This window comes from Struthio camelus, chromosome W, assembly GCF_040807025.1.
Source record: "Struthio camelus isolate bStrCam1 chromosome W, bStrCam1.hap1, whole genome shotgun sequence".
Lineage (NCBI taxonomy): Eukaryota > Metazoa > Chordata > Aves > Struthioniformes > Struthionidae > Struthio > Struthio camelus.
Genome location: NC_090981.1, coordinates 58,581,694 through 58,599,548, shown reverse-complemented (window position 1 = coordinate 58,599,548; position 17,855 = coordinate 58,581,694). Strand labels below are relative to the sequence as shown.

The following is a 17,855-nucleotide window of genomic DNA, read 5'->3' as shown; positions in this document are numbered from 1 at the left end:
ATTTTGCAAAACAGGTGAAGAGTGAGAGGAACATGCAACCAGGCCAAGGCATCCACAGCAAAAGGATAAAGGTGAGCGCAAACCAAGAAACTCTGTTACTCAGCTACCAGATGCCCCAACGGGGTTGAGTTCCAGCTGGGCAAGATACTTCCTTGGTCCTGTCCTGCCCTAAGTCTCTGTAGGCAGAAGACTCACTGGGGTAGGACTGCTTTTCCAGAGTACAGATGTAACATGCAGCAGGAGAGGCATCCAGCACTGATAAGCGGACCTGGCATCTCCTGAGACACCGCTCCCGGCATGGCTTGGCCGGCCACGTGTGGGACAAGCTACTCTGCTCACGGATGGGACGAGCATCGCGTGGCACGGGGCATCCCTGCTGTCTCACTCCGGAGCGCCGGACAGCCCAGGACTGCTCTCTGCTGCGCAACAGCAGCCCTGTGAATCAGAGCAAAGCAGGGCTGGCACAGAGAGAGTCCCGCTGCAGCGCTTGGGGTTTTTGCTGCCTTTTTTTACAGCGCGAGCGGCCCAAACTGTGACCATAATGAATAAAGCGACAGCCAGGCAGCAGAGCGCTCTGGTTTCCTGTACACCTCAGGCTGGCCAGGGTAAATACACAACAAGCCTGCACTTCAAACAGGGCTGTGCCCAGTGCACGTCAGCCAGACCACGTGCCAAGCGAGAGCCAGCAAAGCCACTTGAGCCTTGCCTTGCCCAGCGCAGCGCAGCAGGGATGGCCACGAGTGCCAGCGTCAGCAGAGGCGGGTAGTTTGTAGGGATGCCTTTCGGCGGGCAATGCTATGGGTTGTATCTGGGCCAGTGTAAAGTGGGAGACTCCACCTGCACCTACAGGTCAGACAGATCCCAAGCAGGGCAACGGCTGATGCCAACCGGCACGGCCCCATTGCCATGCAATGCCTGTGCCCAGCTGGTACCCGCACCTGCCCCCCTGCAGCCCTGCCCTTGCTCTGCTCTATCCTGGTGCTCAAGAACCCGGCGCAGGTGTCTCACTTGGAGGAGGTCCCAGCCCACACGGCCTCCCCGCTGTTCAGGGGCAGAGCGGGCAGGGACAGTCACCGGAGGCTGGGCTCCGGAGCACGCGTCTGCCCTGTAATTACCCTAGCCACATCCATATCCCGGCTGTGTGGTCACAGGCCGCCCTCAGGCAGGCAGCACTCGGATGAGCACCGAGCACCGCAGCAGGACAGACTCCAGGCCAGATGTGAGCCTGGTCTGCCAGCCCGGCCTGCACCATGGGGGATGTGACCCATTGCAATGTACTGTGTGCAGAGGCCACAGCATCTGGCCGCACACATCTCACTCACTCTACCCCAGCACTTACCTTCACGCCAGTCCCCCAAGCCTCCTCCATCCGTCTGACTGTCCCACTCACACTGCCTAGGCAGCAATGCAGTTCTCTCTAATGCACCCAGCACAGCTGAGGACCAGCACCACTGTTGCTTGACACGTCATCATGACACAACATCTGTACATCAGGATGAAACATCATGGCTCGATGCTTGGTCTGATCCCAGCTGCCAAGCTTCCAACCCCATAACTCCCCGTCTGTCCACCCAGTCGAGCAAGGCTCTGCTGGTGTGATCCCAAGTCACAACCGCTCTGGGCATCCTTGCAGTTAGTGCCAACACACTTGGTGAGTCAGGCAAAGCCAAGGGCTGTGAGGGAGAGCAAAGCGTAGCCCAGAAGGTGCCTCATTTAGCCTCGCATGCCCATGCCTGGGTTTGTGATAGCGATATGTAACCCCCAGCCACGTGCTTACATGTCCAAGTCTAGGCCTGCCTGGACAAGAGCAGGCAGCTCTCTCTCTGACATAGCCTCGCTGCTGGATCTCTGCTGGGAAGAGGAAAGAGAGACCCTGTGGTCCCCTGGCTGAGGGTTGCGGTGGGGAGCAGCATCTGGACGGGATGCTGCACCCAGCATTGGAGATGTTCTTTTAATAAGCTCTCATGCCATGGCAAAACGCAGGAGCTGGGGTGTGTGTAATCCTCTCGTACGCTTGAGGATGGAGCAAGGAGAGCACTGCAAAGTCAGAGCTACAAATCGTGCCAGTCCCACCTTGCTGTGTGCCAGGGAGGTGCACAGGCTCCTGCCCCAGGAGGCCTCTGCCACCGTAGCCAGGAGCAAGCATCCAGGGCACGTCCGTGACCCACAGTGGGACAGCCCAGCGGGTGGATCAGGACTGTGACTTCTGCTGCCGAAAGACGCTCGGAAGCAGCTGCTGTGTGGGTGGGCACAGCTGCACGGAGCTCTCTTCCTCCTTCCTTCCCCCCGCTCCCCTTCCATCGAGCCTGCGCGCAGATCAGCCCTTTCACAGCCTTGTCTCGCAGCAGCGGCCGCCTGTCCTTCCCCCATCCTGTGTGGGGCATCTGCAGCCCCAGGAGCAGTGCAGGACTCCTGGGTGCCTGCACCTACCTCCTCACCCTGCTGAGCACCCCTCTCTCCCTGCCAAGTCCACACCGCTCCTACTGAGCCAGCCCCTTCTGCCTTCGGCTTTCGAGCCTTTGCTCCCCCTGGCTGGGACCTCTCTGCCCAGCTGGCTCTGCTCAGAGCTGGTCCCTCGACAAGCCGCAGGGCCCTGCCATCTCCTGGGTGGTGCATCCTTGCCCCAGCGCCCTCGGCGGGGTGTCTGTCTGTCTGCATTTCCCCCCCTCCACCACCAAAAAAAATCTCTGCAATTGAATCTCTGCTCTCCACTTCCCAACCTCAAAGGGCGGCTCCAGCCCCGGCGGAGCTGGGGGAATTCCCTGCATGCACAGCTCTCCTCCAGCGCCGCCGCGGCGGGGAAAGCAGCGCGTGGCTTCCTGCCAGTGCTGGCGCCAAGCAGCCCGGCTCCCGGAGACCAGCAAGAACCACGAGGCGCTGGGGAAAGCCCTCTGGGTCTGCTCCCTGAAAGCACCCACAGCCAAATGTGGGGGGGCAGCTGGCAGTCCCAACCACCCCATACCACTGCGGCCAGCCTAGGGGGCCTGATCCTGCAGGATGCTAGCGTCAGTCAGCTCGCGCTGGCTGCAAGGAGCTGGGGCGCTGGCAGAGCGGCATGTGGGGGACGGGGAAGGGGAAAGCGAGAAGCTGGGGGTCAGGGCTGAGGGCGCTGGCTTGGCTGGCTCCATCTCTAGGCTCGGTCGCCCCAGATCTGCGTGAGCCACTGGATAAGAGCAGATCTAAGCAGGCTGGTGGGACCAGACCCCTCTCCCAGACCGTCTGAGAGGCCCCCCGAGCTGGCCCAGCGGTGCGCAGGAGTGGGAGATCCCCGGTCCTTTCCCAGCCCTGGCACTTGCCCAGCTCCTGCAGTACAGGCTGGACGGAGGAGGCACACGTGTGGCTAGCAAGGCGACAGCCCAGGCCACGAGCAGATGTGCCGAGCTGGGGCTATTCCTAGGCACAGAGCCTCAACCACAGCTGAGCGAAAACCCGCAGCGCGGCCGGGAGCGTGCGCGGGCGCCGGGCTCGGCACGCTCACCCCACACGCTGCCTCCACCTCTCGTAAAGTGCCTAGAGCACAAGAGCTGTCTCTATTTCGAAGGGGGAAACTGCCACCCCGAGGTGCCCTAATCATCGAGTTCATTAACACTCTGCCCATCCTCTGCCCTGCCATGACGCAGCCACAGCCTGCGGCCCCGTGCAGTCCCACACGTTGCCCGAGGCAGGAGGCAGAGGGAGATGCTAGACAGGGAGCAGGGTTTCCCTGCCTTGGTTGCACCACTTCCCGGGAACGCTGCCTGCGCCCGTGCGGGATGCTCCGCTGATGGCGTATGGCCCTTATCTCGGTGCAGCCCCCGTCCCCTACCGCCTGCCCCAGGATCTCCAGCCCTTCCCAGGGATGACCCCAGAGCACATTCAGTCCCAGGCGAGGAGGAGGTTCCCAAAGTGTCTTCGCCAGAGGGTTTCCCATTGCAGGCTTGCAAAATGTTTTTTTCCTCTTGAAAATTTTCACTGTGATGACATTGCAAAACAAGCCCATTTCCAAAGGAAAACAGGTAGGGTGATGCTGCTGCTTTATATAAGATGAAAGGGGAACACAAACATGTCCCGAAAGCTACGTGGAAGAGAGACTGTTCCTCAGCTCAGGAACAGAAGCCCAAGGGCCAGATTTTGCCTGACAAGTTGCCAATCAAGCAAATAAACTACTTTAAAAAATCAGCTCCAAAGGAATGCCAATCCTACGGGCAGGGAAACTGAGGCTCAGTTGGGCTCGGTGTTGCCAAGTGCCCCTTTCTGGAAGGTGCTTCCCACAGAGGGCCCCGGGGGTGGGGGGTCCTACACCCCAGGGGGACCCACATGCCTCAAGGGGAGCTGTGTAACTCTGAGAGGGCCGTGCATCCCGGAGGGAACCACATGCTCCGAGGGGGACCACAAGCTCCGTGGGGGGCAGAGCTGTGCACCCCGCGGAGGAGCCACGCACCCTGGAAAGGACCCACGTGCCCAAGGAGGTAGCCATGCGTCCTGGGGACCCTGGTGGGACCACGCGCCCCAGAGGGACCTGTGCACTCCGGGGGGAGCTGTGTGCTCCGGGGTGACCGTGCACTGCAGGGAGACCGTGCAAAAACGGTCGGGGGGGGGGGGGGGACCATGCAAACCGGGGGTGGCGTGCAACCCAGAGCAGGGAGCGGGGCGACCCCTGCACCCGGGGAAGAGCCGTGCACGCCGAGGGGAGCCGAGCACCCCGGCGGCACCGCGCACCCCAGCGGGACCACGAGTGGCCGAGGGGAGCCGTGCAGCCCGGGGGCAGGGCGCACCCCGCGGTGGCCGGGCCGGGCCGGGGGGCAGCGGCGGGTGCTGAGCGCCGGTGTCCGGCGCGCAGGCAGGAAGGGCTCCGCAGCGGCGGCCGCAGATTGGCAGCGCCCTGCTCCAATTGAGCGGCGGCGGCGGCGACGGGGCTCGCACCGCCCGCGCTGCCGGCTGCAGCCAGCCCCGGCGCGGGCTCCCCGCCACGGCCCGCGGCGGCCGCGCTCCCGGCCCCGGCCCGGCCCGGCTGCGGCCCCGGCCCCGGCCTCAGCCCACCATGGACACATAGCCGCGGCGCCACGCAGGAAGGTAGGACCCCCTCCTCCCAGTCTCCCTCCCTTCCCCCCCCCCCCACACGCATACCCCGGCGTGCGCCCCGACGCCGCGGTGAGGGGCGCGCAGGCAGGGGAGGCTCTTCGGCTGCCCTGGCTGCTTGCCGACCCCGCAGACCGGGGCGAATGTTTTCTTTTTTTGTTCCCCCCCACCACATACCCTACCGGGAGTTGCCCTCCTCCGTCAGCCTCCGCGGGTGCCAGGAGGGTTTTTTTGGAGAGAGGCTCGAGTAATAGCCGGCAAAGCGCCCCCGCGCCTAGGGAGCCCCCCGACTCCCGGCAAGGCCCTCTGTTCTCCGTGGTGGGGGCGGCGGGGGACCAGGCAAGGAAGAGCTGGTCTCAATTAGGGGAGGTGCGGAAAGAGGCGCTTTCTCAAGCGCAGGCACTGGCAGGGCTCTGCCGGCCTCGTCGCTCCTTGCGCCGCGGCGGCGCTCCCGCAATCACGGCTTCGCAGTCAGCCTCCGCGGGTGCCCGCCTGGGCTGTCCCCGTGCCACGTTCGCCGGCCCGCCACCCCCCAAATCCTGAGCGCCCCCCTTCCCCCCCCCCCCCCCGCTCAGCACCGGCTCCAGGGGGGAAGGCTCCTAAACAGGGCTGCAGGGCTGAGTTTCGCTTGAACTTTTTTGGTATCAGCAGACCCCGACCCCTCTGGGGCAAGGGCTGTGGGGTGCCTTGAGAGTCTCGTTTCCATTTTGCCCCGTTTCCGCAGGGAGCTGCAGCAATTCTGGGGCAGGCGGCTGTGCCCCGAGACGGTGCGGGACCGCCTGGTGCCGTTCACGTCGCTGGTGTCCGGGCTGCCCGGGGCTGGTGGAGCGTCCCCCACGCTGCCACCGGCCAGGAGGTGCCCGGTGTTTGCACGCTGCACTCGCATCTGGGTCTGCGTTTGCAGGAGGTGGGGACCATGTTTGTGCTCTGCCTCTGTGTACACCAGGGCAGGTCACGGTGTGGTTACGCACGGGGCTGCATGGAGCCTGCGGGATGGCTTGGGAACGTGCCCGCGTTCTCCTGGCAGGGCAGAGCAAAAGCCTGGGATGAGCCTTGCGTGGGGCTGCGAGCTGAGCTGGAGGGCTCCTCGGGCAGTGTCTGGGCAGACAAAGTGGGACGGGAGCAGAGAGACAGCGGCTGCAGCACAGGGGCTGAGCAGTGATGGCAGGCGTGTGCACACTTGGGGGGCGCAGAGGATGGGGGTGCAGTGGGGTGATGTGGAGGGGTCCCTGGGCTGACACCCTGGGGGGATGCAGCTGTTGGCATGTTGGCAGAGCTGTGCGCAGCGAGCTCAAAGAGTGGCTCAGGTTTTGCTCTGCTAGCTGCCTTTCGGAAACCTTACAGAGAGGGGAAAACTTGATGCGCCGATTATTTCTGATAAGCAACTTTTTCCCCGTCCCAAAGAAGTCTCTGGGCTGTCACAGCGCCGGGGGGAGGGAGGATGCTTGGCTGGGTGCAGGCCTGTTTATGAAGGATGAATGAATGACTCACAGTGCTGCAAGCCGTGTTAATCTTGGAAACAGCGGCAGTTCCCTTTTACCGTGGTGTGCTTTATCGGAAGCCTCCACGTTAGGTCGGCGCCCACCTCTGCGTCCCTTAGCTGGCAGGTACCAACCTATAACCCGGACCCACGGTAGCAGGGAAACACGAAGGGACGGGGATCGTCCAAGTCATGGAGCTGAGCTGCAGCCTGCATCCTGCAACACCCTCACCTGTAGGGAGCGAGCTCTGCGCTATATTCACAGCAGCCTGCTTTCTTTCCCCTCTGCTCTTGTTTGAAGGCTGCTCCAGAGCCTTCCTGCTCTCGCAGGATAAACCTTCCTCTAATTTCCTGCCTGAATATATTCCTGGATGGTTTATTCCCACGTGTGTTTGTGCCAACATTGTGCTTTTAGTTCGAGACCTCTTCTGCCTCTCCGCTGTTTACCCTTGTGTATTTATAGCTTGTTCGTTATTTCGTTAGGTTAAACGAGCCAAGAGACTCTTGTCTCCTCTAGTCAGATCAGCTCGCTGCTCCCTGATGCTCCCTGCTGCCCTCCTCTGCCCTGTCTCCAGCTCTGGCACACGTTGTCTGTCCTCGGCAAGGGGAGAGGCTTCCACCCAGCTCTCGGCAGGGCCATGCGTGACAGTCCCGGGAGTTCCTCGGAGGATTAATAGTTCTTTGTCCTCGGCTGCTGGCACGTGCCTAGGTCGGAAGCGCAGGGAGGAAGGGGCGCTCCCGCAGGTGTCCGCAGCGGTGACGCTCTGCTGTTGCGTGGGGAAGGCTCCCCGGGGAGGCTGCCGTCCCTGTGCGAGGCCAGGTGCCGATGTTTGCAAGGTGCCTGTTTGCTCACCTGCTGTCACGGCAGAGCCTTGCTGGCTGAGAGACGAGGAGGCCTGGGGTGTCCTTGGGAAGGCCGTTCGGCCTCAGGGAGGCAAGGCTGGAAGGAGCAGCGAGAAGCAGCGAACTGTAAACCTCTCAGGAGAAACATTTGCTGCCGGTTTGGGGTAGATGTGTACATGGAGTCTAGCTTGGAAATGTGCCCACGCATGTGACACGCTTTCGTGTGTGCATGCAAAGCTGCTCTTTTTCTGTGCGCTTTGCTCTCAAGATGCTTCAGAGCATCTGCATCCCTTGCAAGATGCTCCCCAGAGCGAGGCGGGCAGGTGTCGGGCGACTTGCGGTTCTGCTTTCCTCTCCTGCAATGTCCCCAGAAAAACAAAGACACCTTCCCCCATCTTCTCTTTTTGAGGTTCAGACATGAGAGAGAGTGGCTCTGCCCCTGCTGAGGACGTGGCCAAGGACAGATTTTGGCTTAGGTGGGAGCTGTTCCTTACGTGAGATGCGACAGGGTCTCGTCTGCTATTTGGGATGCTGATGCAAAAGCAGCATTAAGAATTAGCTGTAGGGTATCTGGGTGATGCTCTGGGATGTTTAGAGAGCTTTTGGCTTTTGTAAGTGTTACTGTGGTTACAAAAAGCATCACATGTGTGAAAATGACCGAATTTCTCTCTTAGCAGATTTAGTGATCTGGTGGCCCAAGTTCTTACCAGCAGACCTCTGCATCTCTCCTGCTCGTGGTTTTCTCTCACACATCTTCTCTTCCAGGCTATTAAGGTGGGGAAGTGTGCAACTGTGTTTAAGTTGTGGTTAGGTTGTCTTCTCTTTGCAGTCAGATTCCCATGGACCGTTTCCATGGAAAAAGAAAAATTCCTCCAGAAATTAGAAGCAGGTTTGCCGTGTGAGAGATCAGTGTGTTAATAGGAATTATCTCTTGAGTCTGGCTGGTTCCCAAGTCTCTGAGTCACCCTCTCATTTAGTGAACCCTGGTGTGGTTCTGGGACGGGGTAAGCTTCAGGCTTTTCTGGACTCGATTGTGCTGTCACAGCATCTGCAGCCCCCTTAAAGCACGTACTGGGCTCTCTTGCAAAGGCTTTACCACTCTCAGCCGGTAAAGGAGAGGTGATGGGCGAGTGAGCTTCTCTGCACCCCTTGGGCTTGATTAAAGGTTACAACACAGTGATTGACTCTTGGACCTAACGGACTTTGGCTCAGCTCCATCCAAATCCACATTGAAGGGACCTCTCCGCTTGGTTTCTTCTTTGTAGTTACATCTTAACCCTGGTACTCAGGGAAAGCTGTATTGGCCTGCCTCCCGGGTCTGGCTTGGGGAGATAGGCACTGCGCTCCCGGCCCCATGTGCAAGGGGAGCAGAGGGTGTCCCACTGTCCCGCCTGTCATCAGCCAAGGCTCCACGGGTGGGTAATGAGGGCAGACTACCCCATCCCCTGCCGGAGCTGGGCAGAAAGATGTAATTCTTTCTTCTGTCCAGCAACATGAGTCTCTCAAACTTGGCAAAAGTATCCTCCTCCTCTGCTGCATCTGGTCTTTGGGGTAGGGAAGGTCTGGAAGAAGAGGGGTAAGAAGTTGAATTGATTTTTTTAAAACCTGATTCACCTCCGTCCTAAAGGGATTCTGTGCCGTGGTCACATCTGACCAGCGGAGCCTGGATTTGGTCCATAAGAGATCAGTCACTACTAAAAAAGCTTATGAGGGATTTCAGAAGGATTTGCTGGGAGGGTATGAGTAGGAGAAAGACACATCTGTGAATCCCCTGTTTGTACACATTTTCTGAAGATGCTTTTGGAGACTACAACAGAGCTAGATGGACCTTGGGACAAAGCTGGTGTGGCTGGCCTTATGACTTAACCATATGGGTGGCTAGAACCGGAGGAAACCACAGGTAAGACTCTGTGTAGACCAGCACAAGATAGTACCCACTGGAAGGAAGGATTAGAAATACCATGCAAGTTGTCGGGTTTTTAATTGGCTGTAACCACTCAGGAAAAACACGTAGGCATCGCTTGTGGACAGCTCAGTGAAAACCTGTGTGCAGCGGTAGGCAAGAATGCAAACAAGATGTTAGGCCACGGAGAGAGGAGATAATGCTGAAAACATTTGGCCCTGTTATGAAAAATCAATCCAGGATCCCCAGGAGACTGCTTGGCTTTGGTCCCCTCCTCTCAATAAGGAGACAGCAAAAATAGAAACAGCCTAATAAAATGATTATGGATCCACAGAGATTTCCTTATAGGGAGAGGTGGAAAAGTTTAGGGCTCCTTCATCTAATGAAATCCTCATGGTGGAAAGAAGGTCTTTCGGGCATTTTCTATTTTATCCTAACTCCTAAAGTGAAAACAAGGGACGCCTGGCCTTGCTGAAAAGCTCCTGCTGGAAACGGACCAAGGAAAAGAGGGGAAGTCAGAAGCCACGAGCCAGCAGAGCTCTCTGCCGTGCTCTGGCTGCAGCCCAGGATGCGGAGGGGCCCCACGGCAGCACGGCACCCTTTCTAGGAACGTGGCGAGCGGCAGCGGGTGGCCGGCGGGCGTCCGCTCTGTGGTTTGGTGCAAGAGCCTTCCCGGCGGCTGGGAGAAAGTAAGTCCTGTCTCCAGCGCTCTGATGCCCCAGGGTCAGATCCGGTATGGGAGAGCCCCTAGCAGAGAGAGGCTGCGGCAGCCGCGTTGCATCCTACAGACAGCCCTCAGGGCAGGTGCGTTAGCCGGGCAGACGACTGATTTTGGAGTGCGGGTTTGGATTTGTGTCCCTGAGATGCGTCCCTCTGCCAAACATCCACGCTGGCAGAGCATCACCTGTTTCCTTCGCCTTCCTGTGCCTGCACCGGCCCCGTCCTTTGGGACTGAAATAGCGTGCGTTTTTGTCCCGGCCAGACCAACAGCCAAAGCTGGAGACGAGGATCTTGCAAGTCCCTTTTTGATGAAGGTTGGTATGAACATCAATGGCTCTTGAATCTAATAGTACCATGAAAGGCGTGATTCAGACCTCTCTTTCCTGTAAAATAAACTAGGAAAACAAAAGACCTTGGGTGACGTCGAGCAAGGCCCGGAAGGCTGCTTCGCCGAGGGAAGTGGTGAACGGCTGTGCTGCAGTATCGCCCAGCACCGCACCCATGTTACAACAGGGGCTGCAGCTCCCGACAGCTGTGCTGAAAATGTCCCTGTAAAGATCGCCCCGGGGCTGGGTTGGTTGTGGTGTCCTTGTTTTGCTTTGCAAAAGCCTCTGTCACGCATGGTGCCTGGGCCAGCTGGCATCTCCCCAGCCTTCCTTGCAGAGCTGGGGCCAGCCCTGAGCCCCTCGGGAAGTCCATGGGAGTCTTTCTTTTGCTTTCCATGAGTTTTGCCTGAGGCCCCAAACCTTAGGAGGAGCTGATGGACTTGACCAGCTATTGCTCCATCCTTGTCTTGCAAGGGCCAGCACGCAACCCCAGGGGGTCCATCAGGGCTTTGGCTGCTTTTGATTTCTTGGCTCCTGCGAGGTTCCCAAGAGGCTGTTCCCTAGCTCCATCGAGACCGCTCCGCCCTGTCCCGGCTTTGATTTTAGCGCTCTATGCCTCGAACGTGATTGCACCCAGGGAATTGTCCCTTCCTCCCTAACCGGTCCCTTCTTCCTCCGCAGTGCTGTGCCTGGCTCTGTTCCCTCACGCTGCTGGGGCAGTGCCAGCCATCCTTGCATCCCCTCGCACCCGAGAGCCGTGCGTGCTCGCTGGTGCCTCCGGCTCCCCGGCTGCCCCATTTCCCTCCTTCTGGTGCTGGGAGGGAGCAGGACGCGGGCCCCTCCGAGCTGCGCCCCTGCCCTGGGCGGCGTTCGCTGGGCGTGCGGCCACGCGCTAGCTTGGAGCTGACCTCCGCCAAGTGCAGCCGCCGGCCGGGTGAACTCCGGAGGGGATGGTTTTTCTAAGCATCCTGTTGACACAGCTCTTTGACTCTGCTGCAAAACCCCCGGAGGCTGCAGATAAGAGCTCAGAGCTCGCGCAACTCCAACTGCAGGGCAGTTTGCTCTGAAAATGCCTTGGAGGGCTCTCGCAAGCCAGCAAGTTGCTGAGTGTTGACCTGCACTCTGACTGGCATGGGAGGAAGGTGCTGAGACCCAAGTCTTGCTTCGGCTTGGATGGAGCCTTTGAAATAACCCGCAGCGGTCGTGCTGTACCTGTGATGGGCAGAGGACGTAAGCGAGGCCAGGTCTGTGGGGTAGGTAATATTTTCCCCCCACCTCCCGGGGTGTAGGTGGAAGAACGAGACCTGGGACGTGCTGCCCCAGCCCGCTGTGCTTCCCTGGCAGTGTCCCCACGAGACGTGTCATCGGCAGGGTGGCACACGTTGGACCTGGGGTTAACGGTGAGCGAACGCCAGGCTTCGATCCAGGTAGCAGCAGTGCACGGAGGGCTTGCTTCCTCCGGGGCCTGGGAGGCTCTTTCAGGGGCTCTTTCCTTATTTTCCCTGTCTATCAAGGGCAGAGGGACCCTGCGGCAGCGTTTAACCCTCTTGGGGCGCGGAGGAAACCTCGGCAGAGCTGCCGGCGACGTGGCTGCTGGGGCTGTGCTGCGCTCGGCCGTGAGATTTCTTGCAGCAGCGGTATTTCGGGGATGGCAGAAAACGCCTCTTTACCGGCCCTCGCCTCGACAAAAGGAGGGTGGAGCAGCGCCGAAGGAAACTTTTTGCAGCCAGCTCTATGAATTTCCAATTAACAGCTCGCCTGGAGTGGGCCCTGCCACCGCGAAAGAGGTTAATGCCCCTAATGTTTGCAGAAACGATCCATTTTTCTTAGCAATTTAATAGCGTGGGCAGACTACTTGCTGACAGAGAGCCAGCAGCCAGCACTGAGGAGCCTGTGTGTGCTGGGCTGCAGACCGTAACCACCTTCCCTATGAAAAGAAGGAATGTTGACCTAATAGAAAAGGCATTTAAACAGAAGTTTTAAAGAGCAGTTTGGGTTGGATTCGGCTTGCACTTACGGGTGTAAACCTGCCCGCTGCGGCGGAGTCGCTCTGGCCCCTCCGATGACGAGCAGGGCCGTGTCCCCTTTCTGGGAGCGGAGGGGACGTCCCTGCCGGCGCGGTGCTTCCCCGGGGCCTCCGCGGGAGCCGGGCGGCAGCCTTGTCCGGCGGGAGCGCGAGCTCGCGCGTCCGCCCGCCGGCGCAGCTCGGGGAGGTTATATCGGGCAACGGCTTTATTCGCCGAAAAAAAAAAAAAAAGGTAGTTTCGAGGAGGCCAGCACGATTTCTGAATTGAGGCTGGACTCGGTGCCTAGCTTGGGCTCTTCCAGGGCATTTCATTCTGACATTTTCCAAATGAAATGTTTTGATTTTTTTTTCCTTTTTTTTTTCTTTTTAATTCCCCACCCCAAGGTAATGTTTGGAAGCCAAATTTAGCTCAATTTAATTCGAACCATTTTAAAAAAGTAAAACCACTGAAAACTAAACAAGGCCTATCATTTAGAACAAAATGTTTTGGTTTTCATTTTCCTTTTGGCACGAAAAGTCCCAACTTCTTTTTTTTTTGTTTTTTTTTTTTTCCTCCTGACCCACAAACAAAATTTTTCTCTGGGTCTCTTCCCGAGCTCGTGTCGTGCGCAGAGCTCAGAGGCGCCCTGGCAGGGGGACAGCTGAGCCCTGCTGCTGTCGGTCCCCGAGCATCTCCGAGCTGGGCAGCGGGGTCGAGCCTGGACTGGGGCGAGCGGGGTGGGGGGCCCCGTGGGTGCAGCGAGGGGGGAGCACACGGGTGCCACGGCCGTGCCTCTCCGGCCGCGGGGAGCATCCCGGCGCAGCCCGTCCCGGAGGGGGACGGTGCCAGCATCGCCGATGGATGCTTTCCCCCAGCTGCTCCGCATCTGGCGGGGCTGAGGGCTGCAGGGTGAGCTCTGGCGTTGCCTTGTCCCCTTATTTATCCAAGTTTAAAATTAATCTGACCTTCCCCCGCCCAGGCTTGTGCAAACAGTAGCTGTCCCGGAGCGAGGAGCTCCTTTCGGCTAAATGGGAGCAGCGGTTTTTTTTCCCCTCTTGGCTTCTGCCGTCGCCTTGCAGCGAGCCCCCTCCGTGGGCGCCGGGGCGGGCACGGTGGCGGCGGCGGGTGGCCGCGTGCCGGCCCCTCTCCGCCGTCCGGGGCTGTCGGGATCGATGCGCGGGGACGGGAGCCAAGCTGCGGGAGCTGCTCAGGCACCTCCCGCTCCCGGCCGTAAATTAGAGCGCGGCGAATCCATAGGGCAAAGCCCGAGGGAGGGATGCCGCAAGCCCGCCGGGAGGCTGCGCGCTCGGACCCGGCGTCTCGCAGCCGGGCCGTGGGGCCACGTTTGGGCCAGATTTCACCCAGCAGTGAGCAGGATGAATCCTTGCCTTGCCGAGCGCCTGATTTCTTTTTTTTTTTCTTTTTCTTTTCTGTTTTTGCCTCTTCCCCTCTCTCAGCGCGTTGCTGCATACCACAGCATTGCTTTTTATAGCCCCGAGCTGCAAGCCGGCTGAGTTGCCAGCCGGGTCGCCGGCCCGCGGTCCGGCAGCGGGATCGTCCCCTGGCGTAGCAGGAAGAGGAGAGCGGCAGGCCGCGGCGAAAGGGAGATAATTAACCCCTAACCCGGAGCCGCGCTCCCGTGCCTGCCGAGGCATTTAAAGAGCCGCATTAGTCACCCACGCTGGAGCCGGCGCGTGCCGTTGCCAGCAGGCAGCAGGGCCCCGGGCCGCGGGAGGGAGCGCCCGCCGGCGACCGCCGCAGCTCTTCCCTGCGAGCGGAGGTGGCCCGTTGCTCGCCAGCCCTTCCGGCGCTTCCCTCCTAAACGCTTGCTTACAAAAACAGGGTAGAAAAAGGATGAGAGACAAGCGGCAGCCCGGAGGCGGCGGGGTCCGGGGCGCGAGCGTTTCGTCCGCCGCCGGAGACGGGGCAGCAGCGGCGGCCGGGCCCTCGCCCCCAGGGCGGTCGCGTCGTGGCCGAGCGCTCCTGGCAAGGCTCGGAGGGGTCGCGCCTGCTCCCCCAGGGCGCGCGCGGGGCTGGGAGCGTTTCCGCCGCGGCCGCGGGTGCAAACGGGCATTTTGCTGGCCGGGAGCCCGTGCATGCGCCGTTCCCTGTGGGCCGTTTGCAGAGGGTCGGATCTGGCTCTGAGTGCGTCCCGAAGGATGGAGGGGGAAGAGGCTTGCGGAGAGGCGAGTGCCATAGGGCAGTTTGGGTTTTTAGCCCCTGCAGCTTGCACCGGTGGGGGGGACACGCGAGAGCCGCCAGCTCGTTCCATGAAACGCAGCCAGTTGCTTTCCGCCATCCGGGAGCCGAGTGCACGCCGCGATGCTGCTTGCAGGGAGGCGGTAGCGGTCCCCCCGTCCCCGCAGGCTCTGGAGGGGTTGCATTGCTATTTAAAAAGTTAGCGGGAGGCCAGAGGTTCCTGCCCGCTGGCCTCAGCAAGCTGCCGGCCTCCCACGCACCGAGCTGCACGGCCGTCGCTCCGGCAAGGGACGCTGCCGGGCGATCCGGAGCGAGCAGGGAGGCTCGTGGGAGGTGATGAGGAGCGCCGGGGAGGAGGAGACGGGATGTCTCGGCTGCAGCCAGCTCTTTGCAGGCTCTGTCTCCGGAGCATCCCTCTGTCTGGATGCAACCCCGAGCTGCCACGGGGCTGGGGCTGGCGGGATCCGCTCGCGGAGCCGAGGCTGGGAAGGAGGCAGAGAGCCAGCGGCCTCGCTCGGAGCGACGGCAGGGGATACGCCAGCTCCGCGCGCGCTTTCTCCAGACGTGATTTCACCACCGCGGGGAGGGAGCGCGGCCAAGGGATGGGCCCTGCTCGCCCCGGCGGCACCCGGCGCGCTTGCCGGGGCGTTAGTCATTGGGGCCGGGGCCGGGGTGTGCCGGCTGCCGCGGGAGCGCGTGGGGCCGGGGTCTCTCCCGCGCCCTGTCCTCGCGCGGCACAGGGACGGGCGGCCCGGTGAGCCTGCATTTCTGGGAAACCGCCGGGCTGCCCGGGGCGAAGGCGGAGGAAGGAAGGGAGGGATGGACGGGGACAGTCTGCGGAAGGCAGCATCCCCCTTTGGGATGGATTTGGGGAGGCGACTCCGGGAGACGGAGGTGCTGTCTGGTGCAGGAGGAGCTCGGAGAAGGTGCTGGCACCATCCCAGCTCGGGGAAGCCTGCCAGGGGCTGTTTCTTCCTTCTCTCCAGCCCCTTCCGCTTGCCTAGAGCTACGGCACACAGTCAGCCTGCCCTGTACGGCTTAAGGTCAGAGGCAGCACCTCGCGCTGTGCTCGGCCCGGCTGCGGTTGCCCTCCCAGCTCTGCTGGTGTGACAGCAGTAAAACTGTGCCGTCGCGCCGCAGTGATTTGCCCTGCCAGCAACGGGGCTGATCTACCTCTGCCCGGGATGCGCCCGGCTGTGGTTCGGTTCGATCCAGCCTGCAGTTAGCACCCTGGGGACGTTCAGGTCGCCCCAAGCTCTGAGCGCACCCTGAACGGCAGGGCAGAGCCAGCAGGCTGGGGGGCTCTTGCAGAGGTCTGTGGGTCTCTAGCACTGCCAGGGGCTGAGACACAGCCACGGTTTCGCCTGTGTGCCGCAGCTGCCCCGCTCAGGTCGGCCTTATCTCTCCTCCTGCGCAACCTGCCCTGCCGGTAAGCGCAGGAGCCGGGCTGGCTTCCAGGCAGCGCAAGTAGAAACTGGGGCCGGCCTCTCCTTCACCTTCGGGGGTGCGATACGAAGAGGTTTTCCAGGAGCTGCTCCCGAAAGCAGGGCGCGGATAGCTCGGGGCAGCCCGACTCGGAGAGGCTGGGAGCGCTGCTCCGCGCTCCGGCGCGGGAGGAGAGCGATAGCTCGGCTCCTTCTGCCCAGCCGACCCTGCTCCGGCACAACGCCAGCTGGGAATTGCTTCCCCGGCTCGCGCCGAGCTCCTGCCCCTGGGGACAAGGAGGTTGCGAGCTGGGAGAGGCCGTGGGGTGGCTCTAGGTCCCCGCATCTCCCTGTGATGGGGCTCTGCGCTTGCATCCCTGCACCGTGCCGAAGCTGCCTTGGCCCAAAACTTCCTAGGGGAAAAGGGACAAAGCCAGGAGAAGCAGCCGGCGAAGCCCGGGGGCTGGGTCCCGTAGGACAGTGAAGGTGCCTGTGGCCAAGGAGCCCCTGGAGAGCGGGAGAAGCCAAGGCACGGGCGACGCAGAGGCGTCGGAGCGAGGACCGAGCCATGGCCCTTTGCTCTGCGCGGGCGCTGTGGGTGTCAGGTTCCCAGGGCTAATTTTAAACCCCGGCTGAAACACTGGTTGGCTTGTTCTCCCTCCCGCCGAGGCTGCTGCCGGCAGCGTGTCCCGGGCACGGAGGAAGAAGCCAGCCTGTCAAATACCTGCGGTGCTGCCATATGGCTGCGTCCGAGCACCTGGGGCCGCGGAGGCAGCCGGAGCCAGCAAGCGCTGCCTGGGAAGAGGGAGGGAGGACGGGCAGAGGAGGGCCAGAGAGGGAAGATGTGGGAGCAAGAAGGGATGTGCACAGAGGGTTTTATGAGGAGCACACGCTGCGATTTTAACCTGGTGCAGGTGGCTGCGTGGATGCATTTAAGCCCATTTCAGATGCGTTGGCCTTCACTTCTGCATGGGTACGCACCTCGAGCGGAGACTAGAGCTTCAGCAAAGGGCTTTGCACGGTTACACCAAGCCACCACGGTTTGCTTCGGCCAAGGCTTCCTCTCTGTACCCCCAGCCTGTCCCTTCTGCCCAGGGTGCTCTGCGTCCCGTTCCTGTCCCAGCATCTCCAGAGATGCTCATGGTTGGCCAAGGATGGGTTTTGTCCATCGGCTGCCTGTGCTGAGGGTTGGGTCTCTGCAGCAGCGCCCAGCTGGCACACTGTGCCGATCCTCGGGAGACCTGATGGTGAGCAGCTCCATCGAGGGAAGCACCAGACTCCTGGGTGCTCCTGGGGCAGCCGTACCCCAGGCCCTGGGGTCCACGGGGCTGGCCGTGTTTGCAGTGCCCTGAAGGGCACCTGGGCATGGTACTGGGGTGACAGCACCGTGGTGACTCGATGCAAAGTGAAGGTGGGGGGGTATTTCCCCCTTCCCTAGCCTGCATCCACATCCAGCTCAGCCCTTCAGCCAAAGGTTGGGAGAAACTTAACCCAGAAGGGTCGCAGCCCAAGAGATGCCTGGCCCGGCTCTGATCTGCAGAGCCAAGGGCCGGGGGTAGCATATCTCTGTGCCGGAGCTGCAAAAGGGGCAGTGCGTGGCGCTGCACGTGCTGGACGATTTGCTGCCTGCCGGGCAGCGTGGGTGCAGAGCGGGCAACGGCACCAGCGTTTGGTGCTTGATACCTTCCTGCTGTGCTTCCCTCTCTCACCAGCGTGGACCCTCGAGGGGGAGCTGGCGGCAGGATGGTGTCGATGAGGAGGCTTGGACTTTGCATCTGCGCAGTCCCCATCGGCGTGCAGGACGGGGCTGCAGCGATGGCACGAAAGGGCTCCCTGCAAGGGAGCTCAGCCCACGCTGGTGTCCGCTCGCCGTGCACCCAGGCCAGGCGGCTCCGG

At 61.2% G+C, this 17,855-nt stretch overlaps 1 protein-coding gene across 13 annotated transcripts in view; it reads left to right on the top strand.

Moving 5' to 3' along the window:
• The first annotated feature begins 4,939 nt into the window (after nt 1-4,939).
• LOC138064154 (interleukin-11 receptor subunit alpha-like) overlaps nt 4,940-17,855 on the top strand; it is a 43,440-nt gene continuing 30,524 nt past the window's right edge. For 2 of the 13 annotated variants that reach the window (XM_068925472.1, XM_068925480.1), the window contains exon 1: nt 4,940-5,052. Coding sequence is in view for 11 of the 13 variants with exons in the window: in XM_068925467.1 (XP_068781568.1) it covers nt 11,548-11,583; nt 11,845-12,117 (309 nt within the window). In the remaining 2 variants the exon portion in view is untranslated. Of the gene's footprint in view, nt 5,053-11,103; nt 11,584-11,844; nt 12,118-17,855 lie in introns of those variants that run through there. The other 11 variants (XM_068925467.1, XM_068925465.1, XM_068925466.1 and 8 more) reach the window with 11 other exon arrangements.